This window comes from Acanthopagrus latus, chromosome 21 (genome assembly GCF_904848185.1).
Source record: "Acanthopagrus latus isolate v.2019 chromosome 21, fAcaLat1.1, whole genome shotgun sequence".
NCBI classification, from domain to species: domain Eukaryota; kingdom Metazoa; phylum Chordata; class Actinopteri; order Spariformes; family Sparidae; genus Acanthopagrus; species Acanthopagrus latus.
In genome coordinates this window covers 889,980-913,239 of record NC_051059.1, presented here as the reverse complement: position 1 = coordinate 913,239, position 23,260 = coordinate 889,980, and the positions used below count along the sequence as shown (strand labels likewise).

General features: G+C 41.9%; 2 protein-coding genes across 3 annotated transcripts in view; both read right to left on the bottom strand.

The window, feature by feature from the left end:
- Window positions 1–9,004, bottom strand: part of chd7 (chromodomain helicase DNA binding protein 7) — a 75,445-nt gene extending 66,441 nt beyond the window's left edge. Inside the window, exon 1 of one of the 2 annotated variants that reach the window (XM_037083123.1) lies at window positions 8,674–9,004. The gene's annotated coding sequence lies outside the window, so the exon portion shown is untranslated. Of the gene's footprint in view, window positions 1–7,165; window positions 7,682–8,673 lie in introns of those variants that run through there. The other variant, XM_037083124.1, reaches the window with a different exon arrangement.
- Window positions 9,005–16,038: 7,034 nt separating this feature from the next.
- rab2a (RAB2A, member RAS oncogene family) overlaps window positions 16,039–23,260 on the bottom strand; it is a 38,495-nt gene continuing 31,273 nt past the window's right edge. Inside the window, exons 7-8 of the mRNA XM_037083471.1 lie at window positions 21,389–21,457; window positions 16,039–17,099 (exon numbers count right to left, since the gene is read on the bottom strand). Of these exons, the coding sequence (XP_036939366.1) occupies window positions 17,004–17,099; window positions 21,389–21,457 (165 nt within the window). The 3' untranslated portion in view covers window positions 16,039–17,003. The remainder of the gene's footprint in view (window positions 17,100–21,388; window positions 21,458–23,260) is intronic.

Below are 23,260 nucleotides of genomic sequence, written 5' to 3'. Positions count from 1 at the left end.
TTTCAGATATGGCCAGCCCTTCAAGGTCAGGTTTTGGACAAAACAAAACAAGCAATTGAGATAGCCATCTCGAGCTATAGAAAACACTGAATGACTTTTCAATGTCATCTCATCATTTTCTGTCATTTAATAGGCAAACGACAAATCGATTAGTCAAATAATTATTTGATGATGAAAATAAAAATCAGTTTCAGCCCTAGGTAATTTACCCCGCTGTGGTTCTTGAAAAGCCGTCACATATCCAACCGACTTAAGGCTCTCCTCTGAACTTCACGATGATGGAACGAAAGGATTTACTGCTATTCAGATAGCTGTGAAATGCCCTATGAAAACACCCTTGTGACTAGCTGACTGGTCTCCTCCACATGTCAACTCGACGTCACCAGACAGTGATGGACAAAAAATGTATTTACAATGCTGGCTGATGGTGAGGTTTTATAGGCAGTAAAGTCCATGAAATGTTTTAATTCCAAGAAGCTCATGACTAAAATATATAACTTTAGTTAGAATGATGTCTTTCCGGATCTCTATTTTTGCTGCACTTTGGGTCCAAGAATTCACTGCATGTTTGGCTTTATCACCAGTTCAAAATCCCTACACTATTAAATATTTTGAGTAGGGGTTGACGGTGTTTCCCACACATTTGCTTATTTGTGTCGGTCCGCCACAACATCAACATCGGCCACCACATATCGATTTTCTGTTTTTGGAGCTGCGTCCTGTTCTCACTCACTCGCTCAAGACAAGCGCCGCCATCAGTGAACAGCATATGTATTCTGATACAGTGGATGGCAGTGTGGTTTTTAGTATGCTGGTAAAACCAACGAAGAAGAGGAGGAGGACTAATTAACACAGCTGGCTTGACCGTAACTTCTTCTGCAAAGCAGACGGCTTGCCTCATCGTCTAGATCAAGCTGCCACAAAGTCGTAGCCAAGCCATGTAATTACATCATCATGAGATGCACTGGGGACGTTGTGAAAGACGTGTCTGTAAAACGTTCACAACACCGCAAAATGAATCTGAGCAATTTAGTCCAATGAAATCTGTACAGTTTAGAAGAACCGCCCTATTACATTTCATCCTCATCCAAGCTTGGTGCTAAACCAGAAGTTAGCCGACTTGGTCGGCTTGAGTATTGAGTGCGCATGCTCTATGGCACCTCAGCTTGACAGTCACTGCCACAATTGAAGTCTAAGTCTGTGGGAAACGCTAGTTGATCAGTATGGCTTTTTATCATTCAATATCAATTTTTAGAAATCAAGGGGACTAAAAAAAAAATTTGGGACCAATATTCTTTTACAGTAAAAATTCATCTTTGTGTTAAAATCTTCAAAAAACCAGTGATGAAATAAACCAAAGTACTGTTCTTCAGTACAACTGTGGTAATTAACTTGGGTATTTCCATTTTCTCCTCCTTATTACCCCCCCATCCACTAGTTACTTTGCAGAATTAGATGATTCAGTTGATATGCTATACATGATGTATTCCCAATCAGATATTGTTGTGGGCAGAATATTGTGAGAGGATGTTGCATCATTTGAGGGCCTCATTTGATGACGTCTGACTTAGCGTGTCCTTCATGCAAAAATGGTGAAGTACTCCACTGCATGGTCACCAAAAGCCGTGTAGCCTTCGGCAACTATCATAGCCAAATTACAATTGCCATAGTTTGTTTTTTGGTCCCATCTGCGCCAATTAATCAGCCAACCTCTACTGACCAACATACCAAAATCCAAATACTCTTAATTGAATGAAATATGTGAGAGCAACAAATTCTCATTTTTAAAAGTCTGGAGGCAGCAAATGTTTGACATTTTTGTTTTAAAAGCCCTTTTCAGATAGAAAAGGAGGCACATTTTCTCCAAGGTAAGGGCGGCAAGGTGCTGGCCTGTCTTTCTAAAAGGGGGCGTAATATTGCTCCTTTTCCAAAGGCTGCCTCGGAGGTAAGCGTAAACATGTGACGTGAAGCTCAAAGTTGGGCTGTGAACAGTGACAACGAATTTGTCTTCAAAATAAGAGTTTTACATTGCACCCCATTGGAGTAGAACTGGGCTCTTAGCGGGGGGCTTTTAATTTGAAACTAGCGACCGTTCCAAGCTTGCCGCTACAACAACAAGCTGACACAATTAAACAGCTACAGCGGCTGTCCAGTTGCTCATCTTAATGTCCGTGGATGAAGTGATGGACTGACTGCTGTGATCAACTGTTTCTTGGTTTTAAACCCCCCCCCGGCAGTGGGTCGCACAACAGTGCAGGTCATCGACACCTCCGCCCATCTCACGCAGGGGCCGGCACATTTACGCCTCGGATTTAGATAGCAGGTGAGGCGGAAATAAGTGTACCCTCTGAGGTGGCAAATCGGTGGACCAAAACAGACTCCCAATTTCCCGGCTGCTGTCTAAAATCGCGGACTGAGCCGCCAAATGGACGAAAAATCTGCGGCTTGCTGTCCTGTCTAAAAACAGCTAAAAATCTGTTGGTAGAGAACATATACAGAGGCTGTGTTCTCACTGTCGCGGTACAGGGCTCAAATCCCACCTGCAGCCATTTGCTGCACGTCACTCCTCCCCTCTCTCTCATCCTGGTTCCTGACATCTCTCAATTTTTCCTATCAAATAAAGTCATGAAAGACAAATACAATAAAATGTCTTCAATCAAAATAATTTATTTCATTGCATAATCGTTACAGTTCTAGTCCTATTCATTTAAAAAATATCTTTTTTCTCCACTGCTCTCTGTTCATGAACATTTAAATAGTGATGTTTGAATTTTCTTCAAAAATAGAATGCTGTGTGAACTTACGTGAAAATCAGCTCAAACTGTTGCAGGTGAGGGAGATATTATAGTTCTGTGATGCACGTGGGTTATCACAGAGGCACACTACCACCATCCCTGCCTTTGGGGAAACCCCTAAAGGTCCTGACTAACTTACAAAAGGGGGAAGACTTCTCCAAAACTACAGGTTTCATTACAAGCTTGAGTCCAAAACCACCAGTGGTCCGGGGCTGTTGAAAGATTTGTCATCCCTGTACAGAGAAGAAACTGTGATGTTCTTGTTGCTCAGAAACTTTTCCGGAGAGTTTTTCTTCAAGTTCTCGGCCTTCATTTGCATTTCTAGATCAGAGAGTCCCCAAATAAAGTTTTCATAATCTTTTTCCCCTGAAACCTGAAAACACCAACCCATCCCCATGTGAGACAAAACGGGAAAACACATACACGTATAGACCAGGTTAAGGCAGCATCTCCCTAATCAAACACTGCTTTTGATCTTCCCTTTGAATCCAGTGGGACACACAGTTGTGGACCGTGTCTCCAGAGATCAATCAACGGAATGTTGATTCCACAAGCAAACACCCCTACCATTTTATCAGCCATGTGAATCAATTGACAAGAGAAATGGTGATAGAAAATGAGGGGAGGTGGAAGGATGCACACATGCCACAACAGTGCCATTAAACCACGCCTTGCTGTATGAAGCTGATGAGATTTTCGTGGTGCCACTTTTCAGTGATGGAATTCATCTGCAGCTGATGAGACAAAACTCCCACATATTTCCAGTGGAGTGTCCTGGGTTTTAGCTTTGCTTATTTGTTTTCCAGCAGCAGTAAGGTTTGATCACGGAAGAGAGCTGAAGGATGAAGAGGAACAACTGGACATATTACACATCAGCACGGGGACGAGGTCATGGATAGATTAAAAAGGTATGCACACATATGGGTCAGAGATGTACTTGACAGGCCATCTCCTCTATCACGGCACAGAAAACACATACAGCCCACACACAGACATTTGAGAGCTGTATTAATGCCAGCCTCTCTTCTAGGCACAGCACTAGGTCCAGAAGGCCCTCTCTGCAGGAGGAGGATGGGGGGATGGGGGAGGAGAGTGCAGAGGAGGGGGCAGAGGGAGAGACAGGTATGAGGGAGGGATGAGAGAGCGCAACAGTGACGGCACTCAGCTTTGAATGTCACCACGGTGCTAAAGACCCTCAGTAACCTTTTGGCTGGAAATGAGGGGACTGGAGGGAGGGGGTGAAGATAGGAGAAGGAAACAGACAGGCAGGCAAAGATGGAAAGAGATAGAAAGGGTGAGAATGAAGAGTAGAACGAAGAGGAGAGAGCACATACATGGGCAGAGGGGGGTGGGTGGGTGGGTGAGGTGTGGAGGTGGAGTGATAGGTGGCCAGATGAAAGATGGAGACAAACAACAGCACCACTTCTCATCCCTGTAACAGGGCTGCCATCCACGACACATGATGACAAGAGACAAAATGGCCACCCTAACAAAGACCAGTCCTTTGGCTCAGATACCCAACACCAGCCTTTCACCACGTAACTGTATAACAGAAGCAGAGAAGCATCAGGTGCTATATACTTTACACGGGGAACAAAAAGTCAGTTCAGTATTGGCCTTTAAGCCTGTTTTCAGTCATCTGCCTCTGAAATACACAATTCTCCCTGCTGACAAAGAGGGAAGGTTTGAGAATACTTTTCTAATCAGATATCTAACCAGAAAAAATAACAGCCATGTGCAAAAGCTTCAGGAAATTCTAGTTGGTAAAATCTGCAGTGACCTCAGACATATTGTGACAATTCCTCCCAAGTATGTACATCTTAATGTTATATCACCTAAAGCTGTTCTGATACCATCTTATTTCTTCCAGATACCATGACCTGAACTTGCAGTTTAACAGATACCGAGTACCAAACTTTACAGTACAAAAAAAAATAAAGAAATACATACTGTAATTCAAATTAATACAGCAAAATCCTGGTTGTATATGACTTACCCTGTATGAATGTGATGATTGCTATTGTTTGGCCTGGACTGTATCTAGCCAGGTCATTGTGCTTTTTCTAGTCAATTTCAATGTTAACGATATAGAATGTAGAAAAGTTTACAGCTATCGATTTCTATATCAGGAGCTTTCTAAATGGCTTTTATTGAAGATCAGTAGCTGTGTCTTTTCAGGAATGCCACATGCAACTCTGAAAATAATATAAATATACATGGTTGGGTTCTTTATGTTGCTAAAAAAAAAAAAAAAAACAGCTGAGTGCTGTGTACAGCCTCTGAGGACCTTTAGGAATCAGATGCTCATGGCAGCGCAGCCTAAGAAAAAGTGCTACCAATGGCCATGTCCACACGTACCACAAAGTTTTATAAACTTAAAATGTATAACTTTGAGGTGCCAGGGCTTTTACTTTTTGTTTGGCTGCAATTCTATTTACTGAGCAGCATTGTTCATGTAAACACAAGCAATCTGTCTTTTGATAAGAACATTGTATTAGTCTCCAGAGAAAAACAAATCAAAGCCCCATCACAGAGCTACATCTTTCCTTCAGATAAATCTACATTCACATAAACATTCAACTGTTTTTAATGTGACTGGTTTTGAGAAGTTTTAACCATTAATTCAATGAGAGGAAGTGTAATTTCATTCTGATTTGGGAGTAATAAGGGAGATAGTGATGCCTCCAAAACCAATTTTATAAAACTTGCGCTCTTGAGGACGTTAACAGCCACAAAACTACAGCAGTGAAGAGAATAAACTGACAGGGAATTTTAAATAAATGGAAACAAGTTTAACTGAGGGGAAAAAAGTTTGCAAAGTCAGTACATACAGGGAGTCTGAAAATGTACAAAAGATAACCAGCAGAGAGTAAACTAAGATGGGTCGTGCACAGGTGTTAACAATGGCTATTTCACAAGCAGAGTACAACAACATAAGTGTCTTCAGTGACATATTATAGTGCTCTCTACATGTCATGGGGGCACAAATGACACGCTGTACACAGGTCAGTAGAGAGTGGAACATAATGAGAGGAATGTTTAGATAACCACGACTTGTCACACTAATGATTCAGTGGTCAAAATAGCAGGGACCAGCTTATTCAAATGCATGACACATTGATGGACACCTGTTCAAAATGAAGTGTTTGTCATTCTTCCAAAAGATAAAATGCCTGAATGACCATGGCCATGGTAAACACTGAATGGTTGAGTTCAAATGTGTTTAGATTAATAATTGGGACATACTAATAACAGTAATACACTCTTACTTAAGTGTGTTTCATGATACTCAAAGACAAGTTTTATTTATGTGGTGAATGAGCATCACTGAACAGATGTTACACTGAAACCTGAATTGCTTCATCCTGTGAAATCTCAATTAATTTTCAAATCTTGTATTTGGTAGGGACTGTGTCACAGCATGTGTTGTCTCCCTGAAACTTAACCCAAGGGTAAGGTGGCTGGGATTTCCCTGGCTGTGTTTGAGGCGATTGGGGGGCTGAGCTGAAAATGGGAAATGGCCTGACAGAAATCTACATACTCTAGGTTTTGTGGTCTGGAGCATATAGATCTAACAAAATGCTATAATATTTTCAAAAAAAGGAACAGGGACCCGCTTTTGCTTCAGGCAGCTAAACTGACCTACACCCAAAGAGTAAAGTGATTGTTCTTGAAACTATTAAGCAACATATGCTTTGTCTTATATTTTTTTGACCTCGAGACCAACCAGTAGAAGCTGAGACGAGCAAGTCCAGGAAAGCCCTGTTGAGTTTGGACTCAAAAACTGGCTTCACTCTTGAAAAGAATAAAAACGCCACTAATCTGCCAGCATGAAACCAATGAAAATATATTGTGTACACCTGAACAGAGTTGTTAATGCAATTCAAATGAGGGGACATTTAAGTTTGTGCCCAACTTTCATCTTAGATCAATCTGCCTCTCCACCAAACCACAAGAAAAGACAAAAACAAATGGGAGAGAGACCAAGTCGTGCTGAACATCTGGTGTTTGTGTGTGTGTGTGTGTGTGTGTGTGTGTGTGTGTGTGTGGTCGGGGCCTCTTATCTGTAGCTCAGTGGCCGGGTGGCCCGCTAAACATTACTAGCTGCCATCTTGGCTCACAAACACAAGGTGGTGGGAGTAGCAGCTCCTGCCTCCATGGCAGACAGGAGGAGTAAGAATAACGATCCACACTGAATAAAACCACCATGTGAGAATGAATGGCAACTTGTGCCCCCCCCCCGAAGTTTCGTGACCACTATTCAAGTTTACCGATTACAGAACACGTAATGGGAGTAAGAGGGGATAAGCACTAGAAACAGAGCAAAAGTCCGACTGTAAATACAAGGAAAATGCAGAAGTTTCTTGTACCTATCGATAGTTCCGGCAACACATCTCTTACAGGATACAAGGGCAGCGGCAGGTGTTCCGAGCTGTGTTTTGTCCCGTCCACATCGAGTATCAAGTGTAGCCGGAGTGGCCGCAAAACTTCGGTCACCGGACAGAATGTAAACCGCAAGCAAGCGTTCTTAACAAAAGCTAAAACGCGGAAAAGACGTCGCGTGACTTTACCTGCTAACCTCGACTAAAAGTGAAGCGAAAGATAAATAAAGTTAATTTTCTTGGCCAAGAGCTATACACCGAGTGATAACCGCCCCGAGCAGATTAGAAGCTTGCTCGGGGATAATGGTGGGGGTGGGCGATAAGTGGTCGTCGCCTGTACACAATAGGGATGAGAACTGGCTAACAGGCTAGCTGAACTTCTGTGTCCTAGCGCTGGGCTAACCTCCAGCGGCTAGCACGGCTAATTAGCCTATCAGCGGCATTTCGCACGTCGTTCCGTATGAAGGAACGATTCCCTCATCTCGGTCTTTATTCAAGTTATACACTTTACTTTCTGCTCCTAATCTGTACATAAGATCCACGGTCCCTTTCGTACATATTAAAGGGAGTTTGGCAATTTTAAATATGATAGGAACAACGTGAAAAACACGGTTGTATGGAATGACCGCCTGGCCTCACAGCTCCCCCCTCTCCTCCGGTCTGTCCCTTCCGTCCAATACAACTAGCGTCTACTACGGACACTATCCCATCTCCATGAAAACACAAGTATTCAATGGAAATACAACTCGTAAGCATAATATTGAGCAGAAACATCTGATTTCAACCGACATGAAGCGTTTTTGGCGATATATGCCCATAATTCTCCTTTGGGAATCTCCCTCAGAGAGCTCCGCTCATTGCGTCGGCCAGTGACTCACCTCTACGCTCGAGCCACCTCGTGTCTCACAGAAGCCTCAACACAATTAGCTAACTGGCTAACACGCACACTTTTAAAGTCCACATTTCATATGACAAAATTCAACAAGTTGTCTGGGAAACGGACACAGGGTAGCCGAGAGAGACTCCGTGTTGTGCTGGGTTTTTTTAATTCCACTTTTCAACTAACTAGTGGGACTGTTGTGCGTGTGTATGTGTGTGTGAGTGTGTGTGTATGTGTGCGATGCAGCGAGTGGCAAAGCTAAACTTGCTATTGTTAGCATGTCGGCATGGCAGCTAACGTTTCATGGACCTTCAATGACTTTCTGCTGAAATGAGAAAAAAACAACACGAGCGAAATCAAGTGGCACCCCTGAACGTGAGCTTTCCAACGAGTTAGCCATGAATGAAGTGCCCGTCGGGTTGGAAACACTACTCACACGCCGGAATTACAGTCTGATTGCGTTGAAAAAGTATGGAAAACTTACTATTAAGAAAGAATACAAGTTAAAGGGGTTTAATTCTCATTTAGTGGCTACAAGAAACTATCACACAGGCTCTCAATTCTGCGCGATAAAATTAAAAATGCACTCACTCAAAAGAGGGATTTGTTAGCTTACCCAACAAGCTCGGTCACTTCGGGCTTTTTATCAAATCAACTCCTCGTTAGTAGGGCTAGTATCTCCGCTTGCTCGAAAAAAAATCCACCGTGGTCCCTTTTCGTTGGAAATAAGAATAACAGAGGAAAAAAGTTCAAGTTTGTATTTCATGAAATATTTCTCTGGCGTGTCTCGCATCTGCGACCTCGCCGACAAGTGTGCGTTGCTCTTCTCTCCTTTGTGTTAATTTCACTCAAATCGAGTTTAATCCGATCGATCCCTCGGCTGGTCGCGCTCCCGAGTCCTCCCCTCCAGACACTCGCTCACCTTCCTCGGCCAGGGGGGGCGCGCTCCCGAGGACCTCTCATACAGATAAACAAGCGGCGTGCGCGGTCACTGACCCCGTCGTGCCCGCGTGACGCTTTCGGTGACTTCTTATGTAGGCATGGTACGGCTACACACGGCAGTCAAATGGACTATGGTTCCGTGCGTTAATCTGTGACTCCAAATTCGATTTCTGCGTTTACTTTAAAATTGCATCAATGAGAAGACATAATGGTACGAGACAGAAACATATGTGGTTGCCCAGTTCTAACCAACACCGACACAACACTGTTCTTGACCAGGGGAGGTGTTTATTAATCACAGTACAGTTTGAACAATTATGCTATTGTATGCAATGCCTAAAAATGTAAAAGAATAAAAAAATAAAGTTGGGTAAATCAAAGGCTCCCACTCTCTGGGAACCATACTATACTGTATGAACGATGTAGTGATGATGTGACTATCCATTGTTAAAGAGTCTGAGAAAGGTTTATGCTGTGAGTAGAATGACTGCAACAAGAACAACATTAATGATGAAATATAAGGAAAAGAACCTTGTGACAAATCTTGTGACCATGGAGTCAAACACTGTTCCTTTCAATAACCTCTCAGACAGGAAAGGTGTCAAGCCAACGGGAAATGGAAACTTCATTCCATGGTACAAGGTTTGTAGTTTGAAATACATTGTGATATGCCTGTTTCTTGCCTTGTGTGTGAACATAAAGACATCTATATATCTCTATAATTGTGTTATATACAGAAATCATGTAGCATATACGCTGCACCGGCTGTAAACTCAACTGGACAGATTATCAGAACACTTAGAACAGAGGTTTTACTCTGTTCCAGTTTTTGTTCTTCCTCATTTATTAAAGGACGTGGTTACATTTGTTGCGCATGTGTTCTCCACTAAATTCACACATCAGTGTGTTCACAGGTCTTTTTGGAGTACAACTTAACATGTGACAAAAGTTGTGTAGGGCCGTTTGTTGAATAGAGTCTGATAAATGACCTCCAGTGTAGTCTGACTCAGCAGATGTAGACAGTGGGTAGAAGTCTGCCATTGGGTACCTTTTTCAGGCTATGTTCTCCTCCCTTTATCTGTGTGTTACTCTCACAATCCCTGTCGCTATAGGAAACAACAACCTCGGAGCTAGCAACCCACACACTGCAGAGGGCATGTTGCACTAACCTGGTTGCTTACAGTACGAACGTAAAACAAGCAGCAGTTTCCTTTTCTTTTGCAGTGATTTAGTCATTTTAATGCCAGGGCTCATCTCCCCATGTGCAAAACCAGTTCCAACTGACAGGGATACTCTCACTGCATCCTGGGTTTACTCGGGGGATGCTCCTCAGTCAGTTTAAGTTTGGGCTCCAGACTACAAATTTGACAATGAAACAAATATGGGAGTGTGGAATAAGAAAGAAATGACCAAACTGTTCCAAAACTCTGTAGCCTGCTGGTCATCTATGCTGCACACTAGAGGCTTGAGGCAACTCTAGCTAGCATCACCCTCCCAGGGTCACGTGCCAGTATTACCCATATATATGTAGACAGTAAATGACAGTTATTACTTTGTTTTAGTAAGGGTAAAAATCATATACCTTACTTCACTAATGCATAACTCATGATGTTAAATGCATGAAGTACTGCAGGACGTGTCATCAATTCTTGTTGCTCACTATTATAAAATGATCAAGTCATTATGACTTCATCTGATTAGCTCACACTTAATAGCTCGATTTCAGTTACATTAATGGTCCTATTTGTAAGAAAAGTTGTTTTTTGCATCTCAATCCCAGCCGATCAAATACCGACGCTTTTGATTTCCCGACACAAGCTTTGGAATGTCAGGTCGGGATGGTCACCAACCCTAAAGTGTCTTGCAAATATAGGACCTTTAAAGTGAATTAATGAAACTTTATTTTTGTATTAATGTTTATTTAATCTGATGACAAGTATGATTCAAAAACAGCTTCACATTTATGTCAGAGAGGGTACTGCTTTTTTTCTGAGAGGCTGAGCAAATCATGAAGTTTGAACCATCTATCACCCGCACTCTGATGAAGTAATACATCTAAAGACAGCTGTATCTCTTACAGTTTTTTTTGTTTTTTTTTATCTTTTATTTAAATTAATGATCTTGACTCCTTTGCTTCTGGCTTTGGGAGGTACCTAGTGAATACATTACATTTTCATTTGTCTCTCATTTGTACTCAAATTAAATTGGGGGAAAAACATTATTAGTTCTGTGTTCACAGATGACTAGCATGTATATACAGCAGCAACTCTGTCCTGAACATTCTGAGCCAGAGGAAGGAGACTCGGGTTGGCCCTGACATTTTTCTGCACAACATGGATATTCCTTATTGCTCTGGATTATTTACTGTAACTGACATTGTGATGAAAAAACAAAAACATCTAATTAGTGACATTTCATTACTATAATTCAATCTGGCTTCAGATTTAGGTAGACTAACCTCATGCAGTTGTTGCTAACACTAGCTCTTACCCTAAATTAATGGTGAAATTAGAATGTACAACCATCGAGGGACTTCTGTAAATATTTTACATTTTCTATGTAACTATGTTTTACCGCAGAAATAGTGCCAGTAAAACCTGTGTGGTCTGTAGTTTAATCCATAGGAGGAACTGATAAAAGTTTCTGGAAATACAACTAATATCTAATCTTTCCTCCAACGCTGCACAAATTCCATTCACCATCATCCTCTGCGTTTTTCACAGTAGACATTGGACAATGCCTAATTAATAATGTTAATAAGGGTTGTGCTTTCTTTACCTGCACTAGTTTCAGGACCCTGCCATTGTACATTACTCAGAATTGGTTAGGGATATTGGGATATGTGTGCATATATTTTCAACAGTATTTATATTTGTTGCTTCAATAGTTTTACTCCGTTTCAGCTCAGTTACAGGGGCTGTAACTTGAATGAGTGGAAGCTTTTCTTGATTAAAAATGTTTGGGTATGGCTATGGCCTGTGTCCAGACAGGGAGTAGGGAAACTGATGTTGTTCATGAACTCTACAATTATCTCAGAGTGTTGTTAGCAGACAGGTCTCTCTACATCAGAAAACCGGTTCAGTGCATGAAAGGCCTCATAGTCCAGCCGCACGAGTCACAGACAGGCCGGATGACCAGTATCTGAGGACCTAAGTGTTTCACCACTGGGATGCCACTGCAACACAACTCTAGAGAAGTCTGAGGGCTGTCAGAGGAACCAGCGGGTCTGATCAGAACAGGCATCACCACTACAGGTTGAACTCTAGACAATCATTGTGCAGGACACCCTTGAATGCCAGGCACCTTCGGGCATGTCAGCAGTGGGCCAGGCAACATATCAGTTGGACCATCCAGCAGTTCACTGACGAGTACATCACCCTGAATCGGAATGATGGGCAGCAGGTGTGGGGTGAGCACTGTGCATCTGTCAAAGTAGCCCCAAGTCATGGAGCTGGAGGAGATGGGACAACGGGGGGCCTGACTGATGGACAGAAAAACTGATCTGGTGTTTGTCAATGGAAAAGTCCCGCGTCTGTCATACCTGCAGGACTTCATCCAGACAACCATCATCCGCTCGGTGGCACCAGTACGCCGTAAACTTCAGGAATGACAGTGTACCCCCACATTGTGCTCATGTGGTCACCATGCATCTGCAGCCAGTTGGTGTCCCTCAGATGGAATTGCCGGCCATGTCACCAAACCTGAACCCCACAAGGCTTCTCTGGGACCAGCTGAAGCATCACGTCATTGCCCGTGACCTCAGGGAAGTCAAAGTCTAACCCCAGCACATTTGGAGTAGTATATGCTGGCCCACTGTCAGGGCTTACCGGTACTGAAACAGAGCCATCATTAACAGTCTAGATAACACCTGTGTTTATCCTGCTATGAGAGGGATCCACAAAACACAGAGACACCCTGGATAACTAAAACTGAAATTATTTATGTAGTTAGATATGAATAGAGGACTGTGAGAGAATAAGTTTTTCTAAACTAAATACATTCCATGAAGCTGGCATTTATTCTCCTCCAGCTAAAAGTCAGTCAATTATTTGCAGTTGTAAATGGTAATATTGTTATTGAATGTTAAGTCAGTTCTGAGTAAGGAGTGCAAGGTTGTAAATGTTAAATAGACGGCTCACCCATGAATGAAATTTCAGTCATGATGATGTACAGTCAGATGAAGTCATTTCACTTACATTTCTGGAGCTTCACAGTGAAACAGAGTTGCAGCATTCTGCTAAATGTGCTAAATTCAATGTAGCATGATGGCAGAGATCACAACATTAAGTTCATGGAAATATTCACATTATTTTTGGGCAAAGAGCACAAGAACACCATCACGGTGAAATAAGCTTGTTGTATTGTTTTCATGTGAACAGCTGTGCCTCATACGGTCTGCCTCTGACAGTTCACTGTCACACTGTTAGCAGAATAAAGACTGGTTATTTTATCAGACTGCAGAGTTATCGCGCGAGGGCTGAAAAGAGGTCAATACATTCAAAGGTTCGTGGACAGTTAGCCACACGCTGTTTGGACAATACAACTGACATGCACAATGATCCATTAAGAGCTTTTACAGCCATTTTTGCTAACTCTTAAGTACTGCACATGTTTCTCAGTAGATAATGTAACAAGTTTCTTTTAAATGTAGCGTTGGCCAGCACTGCTCGTCAGTCTGACTACTGGATGAATTGCCATGCAATGTCGTACAAATCTTCAACACCTTACGAAGACTTGCAATCCCTGTGGTCAGTGAGCTCCGTGCTAAGGTCAACATGAAATGTGTACAATTACTTAATACATCTTAAAATGATGAACTAAGACAGCTGGCAAACACGACCAGGAAGAGAATGAACACCACATTTCAATACCCAAGAGTCATTCTCATCAATGAATCATAATTGATCTATAAAGCATTAATACGTTATTAATTGATCACGAGTAAACCATTAGTTAATAATTTAAATCCTTTATAAGGCATGCTGAATGAGAAAGTTGTACCAAATTAAGTAACAATTCACTGGCTTCATGCTGTCATCATACTGTGTATTATCTTATAATTAGCATCTCAGCTAACACATCGACACACTGATGTCTAAGAACTGTAGGAAACTTCATCTAAGGCATTGCTAAAAAGCTCATGACCACACACTGAACATGCAAAAAAAAAAATGTTTCATTCATTGAGCAGGCTCTTAGTCTTGCTGACCTTCATCATGGAATACCATCTACATCAATGCTGAAGGTTGAATGGCACGGGTCCAAGAGCGCACTGGTCCTCCTCGCTCATTTGAATGGATTGGGCAGATAGAGCTAACCAGCTTGTGGTACCATTACCACTGATTCATTGATTCATACAGTGAGAAGTGAGCATGTGCAGGCCAGGTGTCAAACAAAACAAGACAGAAAATACAAATGAAGAGGTTTTCTTTTTGTTTCTCCAAACACTGTATTTTTCCAGCTCCACATAACCATCAAAATGACATATTTAGAGTTTAGAATGTTTTATTATAGTTTATTGTGATAGCATCTTCTTTTTTCTTTTTTTTAAGTTTTATTTTTTCCAAAGAACAAACACAGCAAATAACGTTGAGGGGGAGGAGGAGAGGCAGGAAGAGCAGGGGTGGGGGGGGGTGGTGGGGGGGCACATACATAAGATAGATAGATGGATGCATCAGGTTTGGCTTGATCCTCCCCCCTCTGGGTCCACACACACACACACACACACACACACACACACACACACACACACACACACACACACACACACACCCACACACCCACGCGCACACACACGCACACCACATTTTGCTTTACAAAGGATAATCATCATCAGAATAAGATTAATAACTGTCTGAATATATCTAGGAATAAAAAAAAGAAAAAGAAGAACACACTGCAGAGGAAAACAGAGTCACTCACACTGCTGTGAAACCAAAAACTCCCTACAGTTATAGAGTTAGCCTGGAGAGAAAACAGCTAGGCATATATGTATGCATCATCTATGTGTGCATGCATATACTGTATGCAGGCTGGGTGTGAGCACATGAAGGAGATGAGAAGAAAGAAATGTTAAAATCTGGGTTTGGATTCATTTCAAATGCCCCAATTTATACAGAAAATTCAAACTAGGCCTTTTGCTGTGACTCTACATGTGTCTGTAAGTGTGCGTCAATGCGTGCGTGATGCATCGTCAACTAGCTAGTCAGTGGTAAAATGCCAATCTGCAGATAAAGGGTCAGTGTGATTCATTGTAGCAGCTGTTCAAATCTCTCAGGGCGATGGAGTTAAGGCAAACAGCTGATTTCAGGACAGATTATAGCGGCTTTGTTTTTCCCCCTCGTTTTCTCAACAAAACACAGGTAAACACAATAATTTGGCAGTAAAACAGGTACAGAGCTAATGTTACCATGAAGTCTGAGAGAAAGAGAGACAAAGAAGGATGAGAAATGAGTAACTAAAGTAGTAAAATATCATCATAACAGTTAAATGGAGCCAAAAACATTGCAGCAGTCATCAAGCTCTAAACAGTACACATTATCTATCTGCCAGCTAATTCATGTAGCTTGCTGAAAAGGGAGACGCCTTGACATTTTCAGTTGGAGTCTGGTCTCCACCAGGGACTTTCAATACCTGGACAAGGTGTTAACAACCAATCAATCAATCTTACTCGTCATTTAAAAGAACAGGCAGCACCAACCCTAATGTATCAGGGTGGCCCAGTAACTTTGGGTTTAAATGACAGTTGTTAAAAATGCTAAAAAGCTGTCTAGCCCAAAATGGCTAGCCCCTGGTAGGACTTTACAAGACCACAACAGCATGCACAGCTTTACCTTTCACAGCCAAAACTGCTACAGAAACCTTTAGTCATATATACACAGAAATGTGTACGATAAATACAGATAACAAAAAGAAGTCTCGAGTTCCAATTTTCTTTTTTTTTTCCTCTTATCTTTATAATGGTAGCCACTGTGCTCAACATCTAAAACGTTTCTTTACATTTCCTGCTTTTCTCTGCTGTCGTTCCAAAAAGGATCAATTTTCACACTCAACAGTTTGGTCTTTTATTCTCTCCCCAGACAATTTTAAAACACTTTTTTAAGCCACAACCAGTTTGTAGTGTTCATTAAATACAAATCATCTGCAAGTCACCAAAAAGGACACAAAGACAAAGCTAAACAGCATGACGGAAAATAGGGAAAGGAAGCACAAACTAACAATTTGCACTTTTTATGGACAGAACATACAGGCTGACTTGGTGCCTCGTGCACCTCACAAAGTGACATACTGGAATACCCATACCATCCCTTAACAGACAGGCACAGGATGAAAACTGACTCAAAATGTAGAAACATGTCCTGCCATCAATGCGCCACGTCATTTCCTTTAAAAACATGTACAGATGTGTGTATAGGCACAACACAGCCCATGGTATATTCCATATAGTCAATTGTTAAGAGTGTGTTAAATTTCTACCCACAACCCTGCCTCTGTCTGAACACAGTCAACTCACTGTTACCACTGATATATTTGTTTCATGATTCAACAACATCCTCATGAATTGAGAGGAATGTGTAAATTTAACTGCTGCAATAGGGTTTGTCATATTCCAGCGTAAGTGGTTTTCTTAAATAAAAAGATTAAGATCAGTTATCTAACAAAAAAGAAATGGTGCAAAACTTGAGAATATGGTGGCTAAATCTAGGAGTGAAGCTGACTCTGTCCTCATAAGTCAGGGAAGTCAGGTTGATTTATGGGAACATGTCCCCAAGAACTTCATGTATGGTAAAGAGACTTAGAAAAGACATGGCTGTAAGACACAGAGAGGGAGGGATGGATGGATGAAAGAATGGAGCTGTAGAGAGAGAGAGCGAGAGAGAGGGATTAACAAACTGTTTGTGAGCCTGGACAGTTTTGTAGAAACGCAAGGGAGAGTCAGAGAGGGTAAGGAGAAGGAGGAGGAGGAGGGTGGGGTTGAAGGAGGGGGAGGTGTGCTTTGAGGCCTCAGCAGCAGCCTCCTCCAGCCTGTTGGCCTCCCTGGCTGCCGGACAGTGTGGAGTTGGTGGTAGGATGCTGGGGTCCAATTTTAATTCCATTAGCCTGCGTGGAAACCAAAAAGAAGACAGAAATTAGGTCTGGGAAAAATCTCCTGAAGCATTATGAAAGCCTCACAGTCCGCAAAAATACTCCTTGGAACTATCAGGAAAATATAGACTGCGACAGTTGGGGTATTTTGGTGTGGAAAAGGAAAATATGTCATTTTCTGGACAAATCTTCACTTTTCATACCCCAATGTTTGATGGGCATTTCTACAGTTCTTCATCGAATGTTCCTCCTCCAAAAGTTATGCTACCATTGAGACTGGTTCCAATTGTTTTTCAGAAATATTGCAAAGTGGTTAAAATGCTGTTGTCTGGGCTTTAGTTGGGCTTTAAAGGGTAATTCCCATAATTTTAAACATTAAAGTATTTTAAGGGAGAGTTCTCCTGCTGTATCCATTTTGATAATTTGTTCTGAAAGTGTCCAGAATGAGTCCACCAGTGATGTAGGAGTACAATGTTAAATCAGTGGACCACTTTCTTGTCTTTCCTGTAATTCTTGGTAAAATAGTTCTAACTTCAAGAGACAAGTTTGATTCCAGTGAATAATTTGAGAAACATGCTGTCTTAACTTAACTAAGAGAGCAGAGGACTGACATAAAGCACCATCACGTACTGCAACAACAGTCCCCCAAAGCTCACTATCAGATCAGACTGCTATTATATGTCTGTCAGTGATTGAGTTCATTGAGAGAAACGAAAAACAGATTCCTTGCACCTGTTCACATGCTGGATCAATAAAGCTGATTCTGATAGAACATGACGAAGCTATAAACTGTAGAACATGGATGCTTCACAAATGTTTCACCTGGCAGCACAGAACATCTCTACAGTCTGAACAGTTTGATGCTGTGCCTGGTGTCACGATTGAGAACCTGACCACATGTGAACTATGGTAACAATCTCCCCTTCTGTTCATGAGTTATGGTGTTATGGACAGAAAAATGTTAGTGTGGAACATTGTGATGTTACAGTGAAGTTGACCTTTGGATATAAAATGTCACAATTTAATCATTTTATCCTGATAGATTTGTCATTATTAGTGTATGAATTCTTGCGTTATGGCCAAAAAGATATTTTGAGAGGTCAGAGTGAACTTGACCTTCATCCTCTGACCATGAAATTCTGATCCCATCATCCTTAAGCCCAAGTGGATGTTTATGCACAATTTGAAGACATTCCCTTGAGGCGTTACTGAGATGCTGCAATGGACGGATGGACAACTCGACAACATAATGCCTCTGACTACTGCTGTTGCCGGCACAGACACATAAAAACACTGAATAAAGAGTGTGTCATTGCTTTCATGGTGAGATTAACATTGCACAGTGCCTGCAGGGGCTCCTATTAGATCACATCATAGAGGAAGCAACAGGTGCTGCTGTGTTACACAAAGGCAAAGGAAACACCAGCAGCACTGAAGGACACAAGGAGAAAAAAGAGTTTGTATAAAAGAAGAGAAACAGAGAGCGAGAGGCAGGCAGGTGGGTGGTGGAGAGACTCGGCTCTTTCATCTCTATCTCTGTATTTCATCTCTGAGTCTGTAGCACACTCTCAGTCTCGCTCTCCCTCTGTATATATTTATCTCTCTCCCTCTCAGTGAAACTCCCCCTCATACACTCAGGAGAAGTAGTGCCTCTGGGAAACACTGTATGCCTTTAAATCACATTTATTGAGCTAAGGCCATGTGTGTGTGTGAGTATGTGTGTAAGTGTTTTCTCATAGTGGCTGCCAACATTTGTAGTGGGGCTTCCCCCCGCTCCCTCCCTCTCTCAGCCAGTCAGCTGATGTGCTTTGGCTGGCCGGCCAGCCTGCCTTCACGTCATCTTACTGTTACTAGAAACAAAAACTTTTACTATCTGGCTACCTCCAGACTTGCCTGACTAACACTTGGGCTTGCTGGCTGGCTGGCTTAAGGACCAGATACACTCCAAAACAGATGTCAACACAGACAGGCGACGAACACACGGTTCTGTTTATGCACTACAGTGGCTGCCAGGATTCATGGACGTGGTAACATGTTGTTGGCGCTTATGATCCACATGTATCCCCAGGCCCAAATTTGGGGCTGGATGAGGATGGTCTATGTGGACCGTGACACAATTTACATAACAATTTCTGACTGGATAACAGTACTCTTCTAAAGATAACCATCTGGATGACTGGATAATAAATCCACACTAAAGGTGATGTTAGCCTGGCCCTAGCCTAGTTCCACACATCTGAATAACAGCTCAGATTTGTTCAGCTTGTCAGATGCTAGGTCCTACGTCTGCTATTTCAACCCATTTGAAGAAACAGTTGAACATTAAGAGATCTGTAATTGCGATTACACGTTCTAGCTGGCTAACAACAAGTTCATGTTTAGCACTCAGCACTTGTGATGTGTAGGGATACATTTTAGGCTGCCTGTGAACATATGCAAAGACATATGCAAATTGTTTTAAACAGCGAGCACATAAAAACCAAATGCATGCACGTGATCTGAGTGCACAAACAGAGTCTGCAAGTGGAAAATCATCCTCTGGAGGCAGCCATCCTGAAGCACAGGGCTGTGATGAGCGTTTAGCTCGACTCTGCATACCTGCGTGCAGCTGAGCAACATTTGCTTCTCAAGTTGAGTTTTTACATTTTGGATCTGGGGACAGAATAGATAGTGGCTAATGTCTCCCCTCGTTTGACTGGTCACTATAAATACTGACCACGGCTGTTGATTGGCTGTTTGGTTTGATTACTAACACAGTCAAAGACAGGCAGTTGCCTATGCATGCGAGTCTTACTTTAACATCTTCCAGAGATCCTATTCTATATTGTTTAAAGGTACTGATTTAGTTTACTGCAGAAAGTATACTACTCTACTACAGCTAGCAAAATAGCGCAGTTTATACTAGAAAAGCTGACATCAAAAGTGATACTGATTTAGCAAATAATAAAATGTGTTTGTTTACTGTTTGTTGACCAAAGCAGTATGACAGAGAAGATATCCATTCCTACCGTTTAGGCACATCTTGTGGAAAGACATCTTTGTTTCAATGAAACCAAGATGCTACTGCAGATGCACTTTGTTTTCACATGAAAAATGTGCTTCCGAATTTAGCCAATTTAGTATGACTAATGGTTGCTGACAACTGCATACTTGTTGACAGGCCTGGTGTCTTGACTCCATAACCACCTGGTTGACTGGATAACAAACTCACCGACTGGTCAATGATGAATGTTCTCCGGTGAGAAAATCGAATTACTGGCCTAAGCAAGTACAATAGGTGGCGCTGTACCCATTTCAACAAGTGGTAATAGAGCCACCTCCGGCTGACCTCTTTCCTTCACCAGCTGCCTCGGCATTCGAGAAAGATGCCATACGAAGAGCAAGGAGAAGCTTCATCTTTGTACATTTCATATATGGTGTACATGACAATTACACAAACTAGATGCACAATGGCACTCTTGCTTGCGGTTATTTCGGAGGAAAGCCGCCGTCCTTCTACTTCTGGCTCACGGCCCCGGGAAAAAAGTCTCGACCCTGTGCAGAACACAAAAATCTGATCCAATCTGATGGAGCGTATACATGCAGGAGTAATGTGACTATCAATCGAATAATCTAGGTGTATTAATCCGATGAGAAATCCAATCCGGTCCGATTTTAGTCAGACTAACGTGTATACATGCATTTCAAAAATCCGATCATAGTTGGACTATTCGGTTTTCTTGAGTGTCATGTAAATGCACTGAGAGTCATAGGGCCACTTGTAGATCGTTGACCCAACCGGCCTTCATGTGTGAAACTAGGACTAGGTGAGCCCAGGTGTGAATGGTTATTACTGTCTGGTTGGATAGACGGCTTGCAGACTGACTGGCTGGCTGGCTGGCTGAGAGTTTGTTTTCTTGCGGAATGACTGAGACCTTGTGGGATGTGAGGAATTTATGAGCTGGCAAGATGCCAAAAGTCAGAGAGACAGTGAGATAAGGAGAGAGAGAGAGAGAAAGACAGAGACTTGAGGAGTGACGGGAGAACAAGTGCAAAATAGAGCAGGGAGAGAAGTAAAGCAGGGAGTTTTGCTTGGCTGGAGTCAAAGGAAGCAGAGCAGAGGGTTTTTTCCCCCCCTTCTTTTTGAGGAGCGAGGGAGTGTGGCAAACCACACACACACACACTGCTGGAAAAACACACTGAGGAGAAAGAGGAAAGGAAGAGGAGGAGAACAAAGACTGGAATTCTAGAGAGGATAGCTTAAAAAAGAGAACAAGAATGTAGAGGTTTGAGAAGTAAGGAAAAGGAAAGATAGTGTGTCTCACCTCATTGTTGATATCAAACACTCCCTCTTGGATCTTCTCATAGATCTCCTTGGCTGTGTTGATGAAAGCCTAACATAGAGACAGGAAGTGGAAAAGACAGAGAAAAAAGGGGATTCAATTCACATTCATATGATGCCTTGATGAGATGACACTGTTAGGCTCTTATAAAAATGTTTAAAAAAAAAAAAAACACATTAGGAAAGCAAAACAATTCCAATGCAGGTTCAACATGTTCAAGAACAAAACCAGGCTTTGACTGCTCAAACATGACTGCTTTTCCACAAACACCTTCGATTTTTTATGTTTTTTTCTGCCTTCCATGTAACTATTGTTTGAGAGTCATATCATAATGCAATGAAAATTATCTTGCAGAATCTTAAAACCTGCTGAAAATTGTAACCGATAACTGTGTTTCATCATTGTCAACTTTGGTTATTGTCAAAAGTATGGCTGAAAGTGTAAAATGATCTCTTTACTTCACAGAGCCATGTCAATTGCAGTTAAGGCATTACACATTTAAGAATTCGGGTCTGAATGGAATTGCATGAACAATTTGTGGAAATGGAAATACACAGCCTGCAGACCAACGACAACTAAACATGGGCATTGTGAAACAGGTGTGTGAGTGAGTGTGTAAATTTGTCTTGCCACAAGCACTTGAAGATCACAAAGTAATAATTTAAGTACAACTAATAGAAATACATGGCCATTAACCAACAAAATGGACTAATTATCAAACTTTGGACACGTATGCTATTATTTTGAGTGTGAAATGAAATGTAGTCACTGGCAAATGACTCACTAAACGGAGTGCTAAGTACAACTAAGTGTCTTCTCATGCTTTTCTTACAGATACTGGTCAGTGCAAGAACTACTTTTTCACTGATGATGTTGTACTGTTAACAACAAATCCACGTTAAGCTGCAAGGGGAGCGCTAATGTTGTAGAAAATGTTATGAAAAATTGTTGGGCAGCAGAGTCCTGTGCTGTCTTTGACTTAGGATACATTTAAACCAAATCTGGCTATGTGGCGAAACGCAGGTTTGTGAAGTAGTGTGGGAGTGTCACTCCATGGTCCATGTGTGTTTGTCTGTGGACACATACTGCCCCATTAAAATTAATGGGAAAACCTGCTTTTTTTTTGCCACATAGCTGGATACGGTCTGAAACCATCCTGATGGAGCCATCAGATCACAAACGTGATAGCGCTAACAGCTAATGAGACAACAGAACTAAACGTTTCTGTTCAGATGAATATGAAGTAATAAACAGTGAACTGGTATTAAATGTGACAAGACAAGTTTACACTAAATAAATGTACTGAAGTACATCAACAGAGTAGTGTTTGAATGTTAAAGTACGTTGTATGCAAGTACTTCAAACTAACAACAATAGATGATAACAATAAGGAAAAGAAACATCTTGATTTTGGACAGATTAAAACTCACTTCCCAACAGCTAAAATAGTTTTTTCAGAGTGGTGGCACAAGCTAGCCTGGAGCCCTGGTAGTGGTGACACTGGGGATGTAACAGTTACCGGTGTCACGCTAAACCATGGTAAAATTCCTGATGGTGAAGGTTACCTTTTAAGTTTTAATTACCATGGCAACCGCCCCGGTCGATAAAATGGTGTGGAAAACTGGCAAGATACTTCCAAGTCTCACTACGCACGCGCAGCGTGCAAATTGCGCTTGTTATGTAGTGAAGAAGACATGGCGGAGGGAGGACGCCATAGTAGCAGCCCCCTCAAGGAATTTTTCTGCCTTCAAAGAGAACCAAATCTTAAGCCTGGGTGTATTCAGGTTATTATAAAAATGCTCAGGGACAGTTGGTTGAAGATGGCAGCCCTATCAGCAGGAGCTGCAAGAACAA